Below are 19,152 nucleotides of genomic sequence, written 5' to 3' on the forward strand. Positions count from 1 at the left end.
ATATATGCAAATAATGCGTGCTGATTGGTTGCACTTTAGCTGAATGAAAATTATTCATCTTAGGTGGGAAATTGATGAAGTTTTTTGTCCCTGCTCCTTTCACTTAATAACCAATTTGAAATGCTACTTGGAAATGTTAAAGGAAAAGCCCTCAACTCTGTAATTCATGGCCATTGCTATTGTCATGCCTCCTGCAGTGACTCAAGAGCATAAGGACCAACCTCAGGGCTGATGTTTAGGAACCAGGGCACAAAGTCCAAATTGGCTGTGAGTTCTATACTTAGATGTCACCAACCCTAAAGTGGAAATTCCTCAGGCACTATAACTGCCTTTGCTTGGGGCCCCAGACAGGCCTCTGGGGTGCTCCGATCTATCTCGTCACACCAGGGCCCCTTACACCAGGAATCTCAGCAATATTCAGGTTACTCCCAGTCCCCAGGGACCAGTCACTTATCGCAGATCAGTTGCACCTTGGAACTCACATCAAAGAACACGCTCATAGCCAATGCTATCATTAGCTATGTTAAGATGTATTAAAAAGTACATACACGTACATACAAGTTTAAAGCTAGATAGATACACAAATGAGTTACAATCTTAAATTACAAAAGCTTCTATAATCAGCAAACTCTGTATGTCCTTTAGGGCTACGCCAGGCTAAGCAGCTGGGGATCTCTTGCTTATGCCTAGAATCCCCTTAAGTCCCCCAGAGAGCAAAAGGCATAGAGATACCTAGTTCCTTTTGTATGTGGGGATTTTATCTCCCTCCTGCCATGTGCTCTGAGCCAAAAACTCAGCTGATAGGAAGAGTCCACTTGAATGACTCATCTTCATGGGTAGGAGAGCAGAACAGCAAACGTCTTTTGTCTTCTGATAGATGGTATGTAGGGAAATTCCAGTTGTGATGAAACACGCAATATCAATGGGTGTTTTCTTTGAAAATCAGCCCTTCACACTAATTAATATGGCTCTTCTTTCTGGTGGCTTATGCAGTTATAGAGGCTCGCGATACAACCACTGAAATATTACCTTACAATTTAGGCTACAGATGTCATAACTGAGATTAATGCACGTAGGAGCTCACAAGCATTCGCTCCAGTCTAAATACATTCTAATATTTGTTTCAACAATACTAATGCACAGGAGAGCCAGAATGATGACACCTAAAGGAAGCATTTCTAATATTCACATGCTATTCAGTCCAACAAACCCAAATATCAACCTTAAATCCTCCCTCCTCACACGAATCCCCAGGCTAAATATTTACCAGCCAAACATGATCTGGGTTTGAGTAATCTTAACTATTCCAGCTATTTAACTATTAACTAAATTAACTATTCCAGCTATTTAAGCTGCTCATCATCTGAACTATTCATGCTATCTATTCCTAATAACAATGCTTCTATTGACTTCAGGTTGAAGTGGGCATTAAAAATGTATTGTCCATGTGAGCAAATATTCACCTAAGTTTCACTAGATGAATCAAATTTGGCATTATTAGACAGCAGATAGTGTACAGAATGACAGTAAAACTCCTTTAACTTGTGACTCTTTTAAAAACCATTGTGGATGACAGCTGTGTTTTCAAGGTAAGGTTTTGTCGTTTACCAGTGTCTAGCTAGCAAAAGGTCCTAAAAAGCATTATATATATTTTTTTTCTTTGGAACTTTCTGCAATAGTCCCATTTAGGTGCCATGTTAAGTATTTAGGCTTAGTTACATCAAAGTATAGCTTTAAACACAGGAGTGATCTCTTGAACTTCAATTGGACTACTCATATGCTTAAAGCTGAGCCCGTTGTTGATTCAGAGCCTTTATGGAGAGAGAGTGGGTCTCATGGGACTGCCCATCAACCATTCTAGAAGAACTGCCTGCATTTTTCAAGCCATTGGACTCCAGCAGTGTTTGACCGTTGGTAATGGCTGAGTATTTCTTTTGAACAGACCTCCCTTGCTTGGAACAGAAGAAACGAATTAATAACAGAGCATGCTGTCTTCTTGCCCCTCCTCCACCGCCATTATTTCCACCACCATATTTCAGACAGGGCTGGAATTCTGTAAGTATTGCCTGGGAGCATTTCTCTTGCCTCTCTATTTTTCTTAAAAAATACTCGCATATCCTTTCTTAGCACTTTCTGGTTGCTGTAGCCCAGCAATCCCATCTTGCCATACAGTGCTATGCCAGGAAATGCACTTTATTGTTATCCTTTTGAATGGATGCTGACTCAGTCTCCAATTGTTAGTGAGCCAGTGCGTGGCTGTAAGTAATTTGATACTGGTTCAACACCTCCATCTTTGTTTGTTTTGGACAAATAGGTCACAGCTCCCTACTGAATTTCCATCAGCTTTTCCTGAGCATCATGATCCAATACACTCTGTCTCCCTGCCTCAAGTAAAAGAAGCACTGTGTATGGAATCCTTGCTTTGAATCAGATCTGTATAGTTATGATCATTAGTCAGTGATACATATTGGCTCTGTGCCTTTCTTATTACATCAGTGTTTCTGTTCATTTATAGGTGTCACCAGCCTACACTAGCGGCCATGCATTTTCTTCCTAGGAGTGAGAATTTTCCCATTGGTCTCTAGTTAATTTTTCTTTGTTAATACCCCCAACTATTGTGAACTATTTTTCTTTGAGAGCCAAGGCAATTCCTCTGATGCTTTCCAGTACTACATAAGTTATCATAGTGTACTGATCATTTAGAATCATAGAAATGTAGGCTTCAGGAGATCATCTAGTCCACCGGTTCCCAATCTTTTTGATACGGGAAACCAGCAAATCCTTTCACAAACTTTTGGCAGACTGGCAACATTTTATTTGCATAGTTTAATATTCATTATGCAGATGATTAATATGCAAATAGAACATTACCAGTCCACCAGAAGCACAGCCCCCAGTGCCAGCCCTTAACCCTAGAGCCCCCCCTCTAATATCCCCTAGTGCCAGCCACTGACCTGAGTCCCCTGCACCCAACCCACCCAGTGCCAGCCTCCCATCCTCAGAGTCCCCCAGTGCCAGCCCCCCATCCCAAATGTCTCAGAGCCAGCCCCCTCTGTGTCCCCACCACCAGAGCCCCAAGTACTAACCTCCTGTTTCCAGAGCCCCACTACACCCAACCCCCCCACAGCCTCCCCAGTGCCATTCCCCAATATTAGCCCCATCCCCAGAGCCCCCCCAGTGCCAGCCCTGCTCCCATAGCCTCCTCCACTACTAGCTCAGCCTCCACAGCCCCCCAGCACTAGCCCCACCCCTGGAGCCCCCAGTGCCTGCCCTGCCCCACTCACCTAGCCCTGTGCTGCTGCCTGCATCGCAGTGGCTCTGGAAGCCAGGGCTGAGGGACACCGCCCAGCACCTCCCCTCCCACCACGGCTTGGCCCTCCTACCCCACAAGGAAGTGCTGATTCATGCCCGGGAGGAGACCCAGCCCCTGCCCCTGCCCAGTGCTGGTTGGCTGAGAGGTGGGACAGGACACTCCTCTCCCAACAGTCACAGCAAAAGTAGTGTACCCCAGCCCCAGTCCCCATGGCCCGGCAGCCAGAGGTCCGTGGCCTCACAGCAGTCCCTAGCCCGGCAGTTGGGAACCGCTGATCTAGTCCATCCCCTTACATTTAAATAGGACACCATGGACAGTTTGTTAATAATGTAGAGAGGGTGTGATCTAAATCCTTAGAAGTCAATGCTAAAATGCCCATTTGATTTCTGTGGGTTTTGGATTAGGTTTGTAGCACTACTCCATCAAACTGAAGAAGCCAGAACTTTCTAATATTCTGAAGTTCTTCCCAGTGTTTAGATGAGTAATTTATTTTTTGTTTAGTCTCTTAGGTCTGATCTACACTACAGTGAAAGGTCGACTTACGATACGCAACTCCATCTACATTAATTACATCACTGGAGCAGATATATCTTAAATTGCATTTCTGCACCATCCACACAGGAAGTCAGTGGGAGCAAACGCTTGTGTCAGCTTCCCTTGCTCCTCATGAGAAGGAGTACTGGCACTGACTGGGGGCACCCTCTGAGTTCAATTTAGTGGGTCTGTACTAGACCCAAAAAATTGAACCTCAGAAGATCAAGCATGGCAGTGTCGATCTTTCACGTAGTGTAGACATGGCCCTAGTCAGCTACAGTACTTAAAGCTACTGTTTAAATCCTTCTGTATAATCAAAAGTAGAGACATTTTTCCTGAAGGTGTATCTTATCATTATTTTCTTATTAAAAATGTATATAAAACAAATTGTCATGTTGCTAGAATCCTCATGAACTGAGCCCCAATATTCTCTGCTGAGGAGGTTTTAGCAACAGCATGTTGGTTTAATTCTAAACTTTTGCTTCAGGAATGGCTCTTCGCTTTTGTAAGTGAAGACCTGTTTTGTTAATCCCAGTTACACCATATCATTATTCTTATGCATTTCAATATTAAGTGTTCGTATGACCCCAGGCATGAAGCAAGCAGCTTTGCTAATGCAAGCCAGTTATTGATGGCTGAGTACTGTGGCTCAGAGTACCACCTCTAGTACTGTGCTTAATATTTTTTGACAGATACTCTATGTTTTCCTTCTCTGCCTTAAGAATAAGCTACTCTTCTGGGCCCTGGTGCATGCTCTAACCTGAATACAGTCTGGCTGTGTCTACATTGGCACCCTTTTCTGGAAAAGGGATGCTAATGAGACCAGTCGGAATTGCAAATGCCCCGGGGATTTAAATTTTCCCCGCGGTATTTGCATGAACATGGCTGCCGCTTTTGTCCGGCTCGGGGCTTTGCCGGAGAAAAGCGCCAGTCTAGACAGGTATCTTTCAGAAAATAAACCCTTTACGGAAGATCCCTTATTCCTACTTAAAATCAGGAATAAGGGATCTTCCAGAAAAGGGTTTATTTTTCGAAAGATACCTGTCTAGACTGGCCCTTTTCTCCGGCAAAGCCCCGAGCCGGAAAAAAGCGGCAGCCATGTTCATGCAAATGCTGCGGGGAAAATTTAAATCCCAGGGGCATTTGCAATTCCGACTTGTCTCATTAGTATCCCTTTTCCGGAAAAGGGTGCCAATGTAGACACAGCCTCTATGTCTATGTAAGGCTTTATCCAATACTCACTGAAATAAGTGGGAGATTTTCTACTGACTTTCAAAGGAGTTGGATCTGGCCTGTAATGAATGAATATTTACCCAGTTAAGTATCACTACAGAGAAGTTTGCTCATCCCAGAGCTCAGGTGAATATAGTTTGTATTTTTTAAGCAAAGAGGCTATTTCTGAGCTGCACTTTTGCTCATAAATTGTGCCTGTAGGGAGCAGAATCAAGCTGAAGAATAGATCAGAGTCCCACGCAGTCTGAGAGGGCATGCTATGATGCTGTCACACTGTTGCGACGGTGCTAGTATAAGGGAGGATGAAACACAAGATGGGACAATATGCTGAATTGATGACAATTAAGTATCCATTAAGAGAAATGCCAGATAAACCACAAGCCTGCACTGGATCCTTGTATGTGGGTGGAATTAAATGCCCTACATATCTGTACTGTTGCTGATTGATTGTTCACACGACCTCCCATGATCTGTACTAATGTGTGTGCATGTCTCTATGTATTTCATTTTGTTTAGAAGCTGCTTACCCATGATATGAAAAATTTATGTAAAGAACTTCAAATAATAGAAGCTTCACGTGAACCAGAATTCAACTGCCCTTCAGGGCCTCCCGGCCCCCAAGTTAGTACTGTATCTTTAAAAATACCCTTCTATCCTCTAACCTGTTGCTCCTTACAAAAGTGTTGCAGTTTTTTAAAACAATATTTCATATTTCACAATATTTAAAACAAAGGTTTAACTTTTTTAAAAGTTGGCATAAATAACATATTTGTCTATTTCCTCTCTCAGCCTAATGCCCTCCAGGCAAGGACTTGACTTTGCACTTTATTTTCATCTGTTTTAAACCATCCTAAAAAGTTTTGACTCCTTACCTCCATGGAGATTTGAGCAGCCATCATTTTAAGTTTTCAACTAGTTTCCATTCGTTTTCTTTTAATATTGGTCTCTGTTGTTTTCTACTGGAGGATCAAGAATGAGTATTCTAGCAGACCCATTTATCTGTTTAGAAACTTTCTTGCTAATGGGAAACAGTAGGAATCAGCAGAAATTTTTCTGCAGGGTGCATTTCATTTTCACCCTATGAATGTAACCTGCAAATATTTGGCCTTTTTGTTACATTTATGAAGAAACAAATATAATTTATTTTGCAACTATTTTTCAAAAAATGAATGTTAGATTTTGCCATTGGAAACTCTTTTTGTTTGGGGCAGAGGACAAAATAAACAAAACAATCATATTAGTTCACTAAAATGAGAAGTTCTAATAAATCACAGCAAAATTTCCAGTGTCAAGTATTTTCAGCTTAGAGGTTTTGATCCCTATAGTTAACGCCATCTGACCCTTCTCTTGATGTTAAATGGAAGCAAGGTCCTGGCTATATGGGAGGGAAGTTGCAGGAGGTGAGGAGATCTTGGTAAAGAAAAGGGAGTTGCAGCCATGAAAAGACTGAGATGTCCTGTCCAAGATAAGGTGTCATAAAGCTGAAGTTCAGAAGACACCACTAGAAAATCTTATCCGACTTCCTGAATATTGCAGGCCTCCAATCTCACCCAGCACTCATATACTAAAGCCAACAACCAAAGTTAGACTCAAGTATTATAGCCTAGAGGAGACTAGACTATTACGTCCCCCACATGAGGAGAATAGGAGGGACTGAGGTGTACCCAGGCCCAAAGTGGCAGGGGAAATAATGAACTTGTTTCAGTGGTTTCATTCTGAAGAAAGCTTTATAGAGTGTCACCGCTTCCCATTACAATGTTTTTTGCAAAGCCTAATTAATACATTTTAGACTATTCGATTTACTGTCACTTTGGTCGAGCAAGTCTACTCAATTTTTGATCCTGTAGCACTGTGCACCAGTTTCAGCATTCTCTCAGTCACTTGCTCTCCAGAGTTCTGTCAGCTTCTTTCAAGTGTGGCCCCTTTGCTCTGCTCCGGCTCCTTTTCTTGATATTTCTTCCCCATCTCCAAATTACCCTTTCTGCATTCACCTCCCCAGGGCTCTCCACTACTTGCCATTCAGCACTAACGATTAAAGACAAGCCTGAACTGGAGCTTTTTTTAGTAGGAGCATTGCCAGCAGATCTAGGAAAGTGATTATTCCCCTTTATTCTGCACTAATGATGTTAAGTAACAGTTAATTTACTAGTTGAGTAGTTGATGGAATTTCCATCGACTACTCAACTAGTCGATAGGCACTTTCCGCTGGGGCTCTTGTACATTTCAAAGGACGAATGTGGAACTCCATGTGCAGCCAGAGGCCAGTGGGAAGTCTTGCTGACTCCGGGCTGCACGCGGGCGTCAGCTTTGAAATGTACAAGAGTCCCCAGCGGGGGCTCTTGTGCATTTCAAAACAGCAGCACAGCATGGAGCCCAGGGTCAGTGGGGGACTCAGAGTCCCCCGCTGACCCCGGGCTTCATGCCGTGCTGCCGATTTGAAATGCCACACAGAGCCAGCATCAATGGGGGACTCCTCAGCTGATCCTGGGCTCCATGTGGCATTTCCCCAGAACCCAGGGTTAGCTGGGGACTCCCCAGCTGATCCTGAGTTCTGCAGAAATGTCACCCTGAAGCCCGGGATCAGCTGGGGGGTGCCCAGCTGACCCTGGCTCCACGTGGCATTTCAAATTGGCAGCGCGGCATAAAGCCCTGAGGGATTTGGGCTTATTTAGTCTACAGAAGAGAAGAGTGAGGGGGGATTTGATAGCAGCCTTCAACTGGTAATAGATGACAGAATGAGGAGCAATGATCTCAAGTTGCAGTGGGGGAGATCTAAATTGGATATTAGGAAAAACTTCTTTATTAGGAGGCTGGTGAAGCACTGGAATGGGTTGCTTACATCAGGTGATGGAATCTCCATCCCTAGAGGTTTTTAAAGTCCTGGCTTGGTTAAATACTGGAATAAATTGCTTAGGGAAGTTGTGGAATCTCCGTCTCTGGAGATATTTAAGAGCAGGTTTGATAGACATCTACCAGGGATGGTCTAGACAGTACTGGACCCTGCCATGAGGGCAGGGGACTGGACTCAATAACCCCTCGAGGTCCCTTCCAGTTCTAGTGTTCTATGATTCTATGACAAAGCCCTGGCTGGGATGATTTAGTTGGGATTGGTCCTGCTTTGGGCGTGGGGTTGCACTCAATGACTTCCTGTGATCTCTTCCAACCCCCTGATTCTACAATTCTAACAACATGTGAACTGAAGAAGTCACTTTTCATAGGAAATCTCAGTTCTCAGAACAGATGGGTGGACAGGGCTCAGGGGAGGGAAACAACAAATGAAGTTTATAATTGTCTTCAATTTTCTTTATAGGGCCCACAAGGAATTCCTGGTGTGATGGGACCAAAAGGAGAAAAAGTAAGTACCAACTCTTTTGGAGTTTGTTTGTTTGTAGGATAGAGAAGAGACAGAAAAGAGTGGTGGGAGAGACAGAATAGCTGGTGGCGGGTTTCTTTTGCTTTGTTTTGTTTCGCTTTTTTTGGGGTGGTGGTGGTAGTGGGTTCTTTGGATGGGTGCAGTTTAAGTGACAAGATGTCCCAGTTTTAAAGGGACCATCCCAATATTTGGGGCTTTGTCTTATAAAAGTTCCTATTATTTCCAAACTGATCTAATTTTTCATGCTTGTTATCTGATCACCTAGTGGGGGGTCGTTTTAATGCCCGCTGGATTCTGTAGATCAGCTTCAGGGTGTAATTTAAAGCTTCAACTATAATGATGCAGTCTCATTGTAGCGTATTTTATGGTTTTTCATGCCGACACTTTCTATATCTACAAAATGCTGTAAGACGGGGTGATTGCAGATACTCTATGGATGGGCTTTTCAAAAGCATGTAAAGAGCACAAATCGCTTTGGAAGTCAATGGTCCCAAGTGGCATAGTAACTTTTGAAAATCATATCCTATTTTAAGAAATGGGAAGCACAGCCATCCTATGTAATGTCTAATATATGGGTCCATTCAGATATAATAAACAGCTTGCACATTAATCTTTTTGGCCTCAATTAAGCAAAATATTTAAGCATGTTCTTAAGTACATACACATGCAACAAGGTACTTAAGCAGATGCTTACTTTTAAGCATGAACCTAAAGCTGAGCATATTTTAAGTGTTTGCTGTATGGGGGTGAGGGGGAATACTGAATTGGGACCAGTAAGGTTCCTTCTTAACTGCAACAGTAGCACAGCCTTGCAGCTGCTTAAAGAGCCCCACACAGCCAGGGGCTCAGGACTTAGGCACGGAGCTGCGTGGCTGGGGGAGGGGCACTTCTCTCTGTGACAGCAGCAGCTCCCTGCTGAGGACAGAGCAGCAAGTCTCTCCCAGCCAGCAGGGACATGTCCTCAGCAGGGAGCTGCTGCTGTCACTGAGGGAGAAGTGCCCGTCCTTCAGCCACGCAGCTCTGTGCCCGGAGCCCTGAGACCCTGGCTGGGAGGAGCTCATTAAGCAGCTGTGGGGCCGTGCTGCCACGCGGCCTAGAAGGAATCTGAGTTGGGACCCCTGAGTAACTGCAGATGCTATTTATTCTGTGTTATAAATACTGACTCTTTTAGCACATCGAGCAAAGTCCAAGACACACAGATCTTCCCATTTCTGTTTTTAAGTACTTTCATTTATGAGCTGTTGTTCTTCACTTGCTATCTACATGACTAAAATCTTTTTTTCCTGTGCCAGGGGGAAATTGGCAGACCAGGAAGAAAGGTATGATTCAAGATGTATAGAATCTGGTTCATTCACCAGCTTCATAATTGACATATAGCTGTGAGGTATAGACCCAGAAATTATTTAAAGTAAATAAAAGTGAAGTTTAATCCTATTGTGTATTGCCTGTGCAGTGCAGAGTTTCGGCTACATGCTAATACCTTTCCCTACACAGATGATTGATTGGGGTCAATTTGAGTTCTGTGTGAAAATGGATGACAAGATATCTCCACACTATTAAAAGAGAGTAGCGACTAACCTGAGGTAGATATGTGTGCCTAGAAGGAGCAGGCTTTGGGAACAGTTATAAAAACTGTAAAAAAAATCCCAACCCATCTAAATTAAAATCCTGACTGATCCACAGAGAGATACAAGCCTAAGTCACACACACATTGACAATAGGGTTCAATTAAATGATATTAGGGCCAAAAGAGAAATAACTGGTAGTGATTATACTGGGGGTTGTGGTGTTTCTAGCACCAACACAATATGCTGACTATAACCTTGGACTTGCTGACATGAAAGCCAGAATATACTGTCAACAGAGTATGTGCCCCTAAATGTCATGATACAAAATATTTCATCTCACTGACTAAGTGCTTCCATTTAATGTAATTAATTTTCAAAAGAAGCCAAAAAAAATCCTCTGCAGGATGAAATCAGAGATATTCAGAGATGAGGTCATTCCACCAAGTAAAGAATCCCTGTTTAAAATAATACACAAAATATTTTAACAACAAGCACTAATAAGTCATTCAAATGAATACAAAGCATAAAAATACTGTACAATAAATATGTATATATTATTTATTTATGTATTTAGATTTCAGGTGCCACATAGAAAAGAAATAAATGACCTGTATAGATCTGAATTTCCCAAATAGTAATATTTCAAACATGATATTGAGATGATATATCTTAGTCACAGGAGTACTTGCTCCTCTGATTAAAATAATCAGATCTCAAAAGAGAAGTGGTGCCAAATTCAGTTCTAGAGTAAGTGGGCAGAACTACTGAGTGAACTGACTGGTTAATTCTAAGGCTAACTTTTAGCCCTGGTGGTCTTGAGCAAAATTCTAAGGCCAGCTCCTCAGTGAGTGTAAATAGATTTAGCTTCAGGATCTGGCCCTCGATTTTTTTACAAGTAACATAGTAATAATTAATAAAATATATCAATATGATGGGATAACATTGAGAGAGAAAGTAAAATGAATCTCTAGAAATGCAGTGTTGGTAAATATTATGGGTCTAGTTTTGTTCTCCCTTACTGTATATTTGATTAGGATTGGTATAACTACTCCTGATTTAAACTGCCAAAAGTGAGAGCAGAATAAGGTTTACTGATCCTGTTTTTAAGGATGAATATTTTAAATGTAAATATGTAAATTGCTTCCATCACAGATCTATTTGGATGTGTTAGTATATATTTGTATTTCCGGGAGTTCAAACTACCCTTGTTAGAATTAATAGAAAGCATATTATGGACTCCTTGGGATTAAAAAAAAAAAGATAAAATAATGTATCAGTTGCCATTCTTTCTTGAAGATTCTGTACTAAAGAATTTCAAATACCTCTTCTCTAATTTGCCTCTTCTCTGGGACAGAATCCTATGTGCTGGAATGATAGTAAATCCATTGTCATAATATTTGATCATTTTCTTTTAAGGGTAGATCAGGTCCTCCAGGTGTCCCCGGAATGCCAGGACCAATTGGATGGCCTGGACCAATGGGACCTAAGGTAACACTGAAACACTTTTACTACACTGAGTTTTGTATATATTGAGCAGAATGGGTAATTTTGTCATGTATTTCAGGAACTAAAACATGTTTCCAAATCAAGTGTAATGGAAACCAAACTGTAAATCTTGTGTATATTGGGAACCACTTCAAGCCAGAGAGTGAGGCACACATCCCTAGTTCCAGCATCTATGCTAATAATTATAGGCCCCCCCCACCATGCCCATGATTGGTCATTTTCCTCCATAGCCATTCAGTTATCCCTTTCCTTGGACATACTGCATACACTTGTTGTCTGCATAGCTTTTTGTTCAATCAGTCATGATACAAGTTTCACTTGTTATATTTTCTAAACAGCTAGAGTCATGATTTCAGTTCAGTATCTAAAAGGTGTTAATTATAGTGACTAATCATTGTAAACTGCAAAGGAAATGATGGAACAAGCTTTGTATTTGCTACAATGGGGTAGTCAATGAGGTGAGCTCATGATACAGAAGCTCTAGTGTAGGCTTTTATTGAACACCATCCTACATATGAGATGCACAGTTGTCAAATTAGCTGAGATAGGTGTGCTGGAAAATCTGCCTCTCCATTCCAAGATTACCATGTACCTCTTCAATAATCCAGTTAACCATTAGGCAAAAGGATCACGTACAGTGGGTGCCATTAAAAAGTCAAACTCTGTACCCAGTACCTCTGATTCTCCAGTTGCCTTGGTTTTTGCATAAGGAGATGCTACAGTATCCCAGATTCCACATTGTGGGGAATGATGGGAAATGCTGAGAGTGGGATGTTTCTGATTCCAAACCAAAGTTGGAAAGCAGAGGCTTCCTCTAATTGTTTACTGATCAAAGGTTAGGTCAGAAATATCTTGCTACTGAATATGATAGTGTCTGTATTTTGCGGCTTCTCTTAACTTAATATGCACAAGGCCATGAGCAGTAAAGGGCTCGGTGCCCCATTTGTGATGAAAGTGGGGAAGCTATCCTTCTCAAAAGAGATGATACACGCCAGGTTTTTTCCCCCAGTGGCAGCAATGAGAACCAGGGGATTGCACAACCATCTAGTGCTACCACTAGAGCTCTGAGAACAGAGTAACTGTATGTTAAAAATGAAAAACTCATTCACTTGGCCATTTCCATCCATGAGTCCTCGTCCTTTAGTGTGGGCTGCCTTTCTGTACTCAATTTTCTCTCATGTCAACTATTATTGTAGATTTTAGCCTACCCTTTACAGATCCTACTTCTTCTGATCTTTATCTTTTTCTCATACCTAGGCTCCATGTTCTACCTTATTTCTTGTTCTTCTTCGTTCATCCGCCTGCTCTATTCTTCTGTTTCTTCTGTTCTTTAGATTTGTGTCTTGTTTCCTTTATTTCTGTCTTGTACTCTTCCTTTATTTCTGTTTCCCTCCAGTATATGGTAAGGCTATCTTGGCCTAAATAGGTTTATATAAGTGCCTGTGCTTGTTTCCGTAATTCATGTTCCTTTTCCCCTCCCTTTTCAACATCCAGGTGTTCTGTCTCCCTCTCTGTCAATCTTCAGAGGCCTTCCTTTCCATTGGTTATTCTTCCAGGCATTTTTCTTTTTGCAAAATTCCTTTGAGCTGCTTCCTCCCTGTGTTCCTCGTCTCCTTTCTCTTTCCTTCCTTATTAGTCCTCTTTCAGGTTTCCCCTGTCCCTTAGACATAGCCTCCCTCCAGGTCTCCTTTCTCTTCAGCTCCATTAATGTTCCCCTTGCATAGGCTTCACCACTGAGGCTGGCAAGACCAAAGGCATTTCCTTCTGCAGGGAGCACAAACAGCCCAAGTTTTCCTCCTTGCTAGAGTTGCCACTTCTGTCCTAATTCCAGATTTCACCCATTTCAGATGCTTATCTGACAGGCAGCCAATACATTGACTGACAACAACCAGAGAAGAAGCTGCAAAGCCATTTGTGGACACAACAGTTGCCAGGCAACCGTGCAACATGGTAGATGTCTGAGGCCTTGATTGATATCAAACAAAATCAAGGTTAGACTAAAACAGCCAGGGTGTATCCCTCCAAACCAAGACAATCCCAACATTTGGTCACAATAACGGGGAGATGCTATAGATAGGGTACACTAAGTTGAGTCATTATGCCTTGGCCCAGAGAAAAATGATACCAAGAATAATTTTCCCACATGTCCTTTTGCAGTGTCTGGAAAAACTAAAGCATATATTACTTCAAAAGGAAATCATATCCAAAGAGATGAGAATGGAAGAAATGATAAAATGCCTGACGAATCAGGTTAGGTCAGTTGACAATATACAGTTTGGATTTACCATTGTTAAAGTCAAGCATGTTTCATACATTCGGTACAAAACCCAAGCCTTCAGTTGTTCTGTGCAGCACCTTTCAAGAGCCACCATTAATATCTGTCTTTTTTAATTCTTTTAGGGTGAAAAGGGGGATTTGGGTGTGATGGGACTGCCAGGTACAAGAGGACCAATTGGCTCAAAGGTTTGTTTAATCCTACATATCCAGACATTGGTTTCTAGCACTCTGCTGCTTCCATCATGATTGGTTAGAAAGCACTTTTGGAGATTTTGGTGGTTTCAAATAGGAGAACGCTTTTGGGTTTTCTTTTAAATGCAATTAAAACCATAAGATTTTCTTCATTAAGCTAAAAGAGGTCATGCAATATGGCAGGATGTGACTACTTTCCTAGCTCCTTACTGAAATGTTTTGGTGTAAACCAAAAATGTAATGAGGAAGTGATTCATTTTTAGAGCAAAGCACATGTAACCCATCCCACTATTTTCTCCTCGTCCCATAAGATTATGTGGACAAATTCAGTCCTCTGTTATAACCATGCACACTTGCTGATGGATTTAATAGTGGGAAGAATTTGGCCCATGTACACAATGGTGTCTATAGACATCATATTCTCTATTGTATTTATTTGTATGCCATGGCTTCTGAATGTATATATGCATGACACAAAATATGAGGGAACTGGAAATATGAGGTTTCTTCTCGAACCTCCTTCTAATTCTTCCTTCAAAAAGTATGGAGACCTTTTTCTCTTGTGGGAAAGGAATGGTTCTAATGGAGATACTCTGGTAGCTGCACAAAACATGCATTACAATGTTGTGAGGCTAGCTCAAGATTTGTGACATGGGTGTTGGAACAACCAAGAATAGATTGCCACCAAGACTATGCAGGCTTAGTGGGAGGTACGTGAATCCTGAAGTAATTCAGACACAATCCATCACAATTATCCTGCTCACCACGGAGTCCCAGTACCTAAATTCCAAGAACTTCCTGTTACCTAAGATGCTAATTATGTGCAAATCCAGAACTTTCTTTTTGAGCAAAACTTTGGGTCATTTATTTGCTTTACATTTGTGATACCAAGTTAAAAGTAGAGCACTATGTTCTAATTTAGCCAGTAGCATTTGTGCTGTGGTACTTCTATCAGGGCATTTCTTTTATGTACAAGTCTGCAAATTGTTCAGCATGCAAGACAAAAAGTGTGTGCTGCCCAATTTGATCTGAAGACGGAAAGGAACAGGAGAACACATTAAGGACTTAGTATTTTTGGGGTGTGTGAGAATTAAGGGTAAATTTACAACAGTTAAAGAAATAAAAACCAAAGAAAGGTAAGCCACCTAACTGTTCCTATGCCCTTCCATGAGTACACACTGAGGACAGACATGTTCAATGTTCTAGTTGAATGAATGTCTTTAACATGACAGGAATAGCACAATCTCTCTCAAGCAATCAACGAGGATTTCCAAATATGACCTGAACTCAAATGTCAATTGTACGCTGACCAATGCAGAGAGTGTGTTATTTCATCCTGCTCTTTACGTCACTACCTTACTCAAAAACAGAGCAGGAAAGAAGAAATAGATGCAGCCATTTTAGTCTGGGAGACTAGTGTAGTGAAATCTCATTCTGTGGGCAAGTTAATGAAAGGAAGGGAAGGCAAATGTTATTTGATTTGTAAAAATGTACAGAATCAGCATTTCTTTGGTGTCATCCTCTGCAGCATGGCAGGCCCCTTGTCCTACCCCCTCCCAATCTGCTAGCACCAGTTTCTCAAATTGATGGAAATTTTGACAGTACAATGTCATAGGGAATTAATCAAATCGGGTGTTGTTTGTAAACGATTTCTACCACAAATACAAGGGTCCCAAATATGGCAAACTTGGAACAATTATGTAGATGTATACCGAAGAAAATATTTAAAAATCAACTTTTTCTAATAATGCTGTATACAGGGATGCATTGCTTGCCTAAAAAGACATTGATCTTTGGTAATCCTGGAGAAATTAGCCTTGACCTGTACTACTGAAAACATTTATTCATTAAAGTCAGCAGTGTTATCTCTGTCCAAGGCAGCTCTGTGAGACATGTGGTCACACACATTTTCTTAATCTGCACCTCACTCCCACCGCTCTGTACAAGGCAGTCTGTGGGCCAGAATTTGCAGGGTGATAAGCATCTGCTCTTTGTATACAAGCATTTGATTAGCTGAATGATTGATTCAAGAATGAATGGGAAGTTTTGGATGTGCTTGATCATCCTGGAGCCCTCCCATTGCTTCATAATTCACCCTGTTGAGAGCAGGTATAAATGCACCCTTTAGTCAGAGGTAATTTTTCTCCATTTACTCCTTGGAAAACATCCACCATCTAGATTTGCAAGTATCATGATGTTGATCTTCAAATGATAAACTCAGCATACAAAGGCTTCCAGTGCATTTGACTTCCTTCGTAACTGTCTCAGTCTTGCTGAGTAAAGAGAAAGTCTTGGATGCTGAATCCAATGTTTTCCAGCCAACCTTCCAGTAATGTTACATTCTGGGAAAATCTGGCAGTGAGGTGGCTGGTAATGGTCTGAGCAATAGCATTACATCTCTGAGAGACAGACAGCAATTCTGTTCTCCAGTAGAAGGCACAAAAGCAGAATTTTGCTGAAGCCTTGAGTAGTTACTCTCAGAGAGCGCTAGGACATCTTTGTCTTGTCCAGATACCTGAAGTGTAAGGGTATCTCTCTCTGTGGCATTGACAGCATGCAAGATAATTTTGTGTCAGCCCCCTCATGGTACTACAGAAAGATCTCCACTGCACAGTGCAAGGCAGCAGCTTCATTGTATGATGCAACAATGAAGTTCTTTGAGCACATTTCTCCTACAAGGTATGAGGTTTGCTTCTTCACTGTGACATTGGTGGTATTTTTAAGTCAATTCTTTTGTACTGGATAAGTTCAACACCCTGCAGTCTCTTCTTTCCAATAATATTTTAATTGATTCCTCTGCATACACAACAAACACAAGGAAGACTTTGTCATAGGTGCTAGTGTTTTCTCTGTAGCCTCATAATGAAATATTCAGCCACTTCATGGCAACTATTTACTGTTTCTGATTTGATGAGAGCTTCTGCTTCTGCTGTGCCATCTATAGCTACGTCTATACTGCCAGCTTTGCATTAGCATTAGCATTTTGCCATGTTTCATTTGCATAATTTATTCAAGCTGTTTTTGCGCAATGGGCTTTGCCTCTGGGAGAGGCATAAGGATCTTGTGCAAAACGGGTGTTTTGTGCAGAAAAACACCCCCATCCACATTACTTGTTTTTGCACAAAAACGGCTTGAATAAATTATGCAAATGAAGCATGGCAAAATGCTAATTTATGCTTCATTTGCATAGGCTCTGCCGGCAAAGCCAGCAGTGTAGACAAAACCTATGATTGCTATGCTGAAAGATCTCTGCTGGCATATGGTACCATTGTTAGCAGGTGTTGGCTTAGGAAGAGCATGTAAGGTGTGCGTTTTGCTGTTCATCTGGCATGTATGCACAGGGCTGCTAACAGGGAGCAGTTGCCCTGGAGCCTGGTGATTTAAAAGGGCCCGGGACCCTGGGCCAGCACCACTGCTACTGTAGGAGCCACCAAAGCCCTAGGATCTTTAAATTACCACTGGAGCCCCTTGCAACATGACACTAAGGGCATGCTATGGGAGGCTAGCCCCTCCTCTTCTGCCCTGAGGCCTTCCAGGGGGCCAAGAGCCAAATCCCCTCCGTCCCCCGTCCCCCCGACACACACACACACACATTGCCCCAAGCCCAGCAAAGTCTGTTGGCATCCCTGCATATGCATTATTCTATTGCATTCAAACATGGATCATGGTGCCAAGGAAAACGTACTTTCTCAAAGTCTCAGTGAGATCAGCATCCCAATGGGATGTGGACATGACCAGGAGATGAGCAAACAATGACCTGTCTGTGGTTAGCTCTGTCGCAGTACCTGCCAACTTCACTCTTTCTTCTTTGCATTAAAGCACAGCTTTATTCTGTTCTTTTTCATGATAGCCCATAGATTGATGAAGCTTGCATAGCCCTTTGGGTTCTGAAGGCTTCATACAAGACATGATGCAAAGTATTCCTTCAACTGACATCCTTAACTAGCTCATCCCCAAAGACTGCTTTCATTGTGGTATTGGGGAGATCTTGTCCATCACACATAAATGGGCTGTCAGTGTGAGTAAGCTTATCCTGTAGCTTTAAAATGGCTCCTTTTTGGCATTTTAACAGCACCTAAAAAGTCCATATGGTGCTTGGTTATTTCTGGGGAAATTGTCTCTGCCATATGTAATTTTTTGTTCAAAGTTTAATGGAGTTCTGGAGTTGTCAGGAAAAACTGGGGAAAAGGGATTTGGATGATGTGTTATGCTTAGCAATCCCTCAGTGACCTTCATTCCTCTGTTTACATGCACTGGGTCTTACTCTGAACCAAGTTCACCGAAGGGAACTGCTGACCTTTTAACAACCCTCTTTCCTTTCTGAAATTACTCCTCTGTCAGAGTCTGACTTTTCTCTTATTTCAGGAAGATACCAGGCTATTAATGCAGAATAGCTGATTAAAGCTAAAGCAAAAAAGTATTTCACAAAGTCTTCCAGTGCTGCAAGGTGCAAATTCCAATTAGCTATCCTGACAGATCAAATAAAGAGCATGGAAGATTTGCCCACCACTGGTGTTTGTCCCAGCATCTTCAATTTTTTTCTGGTACTCACTGTACTTCCTCTTCAGCCTGGCCAAATTCAGTTTCTATGTATACTGCTTGTAGCTTGTAAAGTGCTGCTGATTGTTGTTTTTAACCAGCTCTTCCGAGATTCAGCTGCTAGTCGCTAGTCTTCATCTCCCCCTTGAAATCTAAAAAAGTGTATGGCTGAGGTAGAAACAAGCACTGTGAAATAGAATACTTTGGGTTTTGTAATGACTTATGGTATGTAATGTACGTCATGTTACTATGTGCAAACCATTTGCACATGGAGTCCAGTAATGTCTAGCTAAATGCCGATGTTTAAATTAGTGCCTCATTACAAGTTTTTTAGCATAATAACCAAAGCTGAGCATCAATATCACTGTGAAATGCCTCTTTCATGCAAATCAGCTTGATTGGCCTTCTATTTTATAGCACTCTGTGACATTAAAAAAAATCAGGCATCATGTCCTGAGTATTCACTGATATGGTCAGTCAAGGGCCACAATTTAATTGTTTTGGGGACACGTTTGACCCACCCATGTTAAAGTCTGATAAATGGATTTTAAAATATTTTCCCCAATTCATATTTACATAATTATGCTCGATGTGTCATATTTGGTACTATTGTGTTT

General features: G+C 41.7%; 1 protein-coding gene across 3 annotated transcripts in view; it reads left to right on the forward strand.

Moving 5' to 3' along the window:
* COLQ (collagen like tail subunit of asymmetric acetylcholinesterase) overlaps positions 1-19,152 on the forward strand; it is a 62,479-nt gene that overhangs the window by 19,812 nt on the left and 23,515 nt on the right. For 2 of the 3 annotated variants that reach the window (XR_012901972.1, XM_075922129.1), the window contains exons 2-8: positions 1,943-2,055; positions 5,597-5,701; positions 8,391-8,435; positions 9,746-9,772; positions 11,438-11,509; positions 13,685-13,777; positions 13,928-13,990. Coding sequence is in view for 2 of the 3 variants with exons in the window: in XM_075922129.1 (XP_075778244.1) it covers positions 1,943-2,055; positions 5,597-5,701; positions 8,391-8,435; positions 9,746-9,772; positions 11,438-11,509; positions 13,685-13,777; positions 13,928-13,990 (518 nt within the window). In the remaining variant the exon portion in view is untranslated. The remainder of the gene's footprint in view (positions 1-1,942; positions 2,056-5,596; positions 5,702-8,390; positions 8,436-9,745; positions 9,773-11,437; positions 11,510-13,684; positions 13,778-13,927; positions 13,991-19,152) is intronic. The other variant, XM_006133230.4, reaches the window with a different exon arrangement.

Source organism: Pelodiscus sinensis, chromosome 2, assembly GCF_049634645.1.
Source record: "Pelodiscus sinensis isolate JC-2024 chromosome 2, ASM4963464v1, whole genome shotgun sequence".
In the NCBI taxonomy this organism is placed as follows: Eukaryota; Metazoa; Chordata; order Testudines; family Trionychidae; genus Pelodiscus; species Pelodiscus sinensis.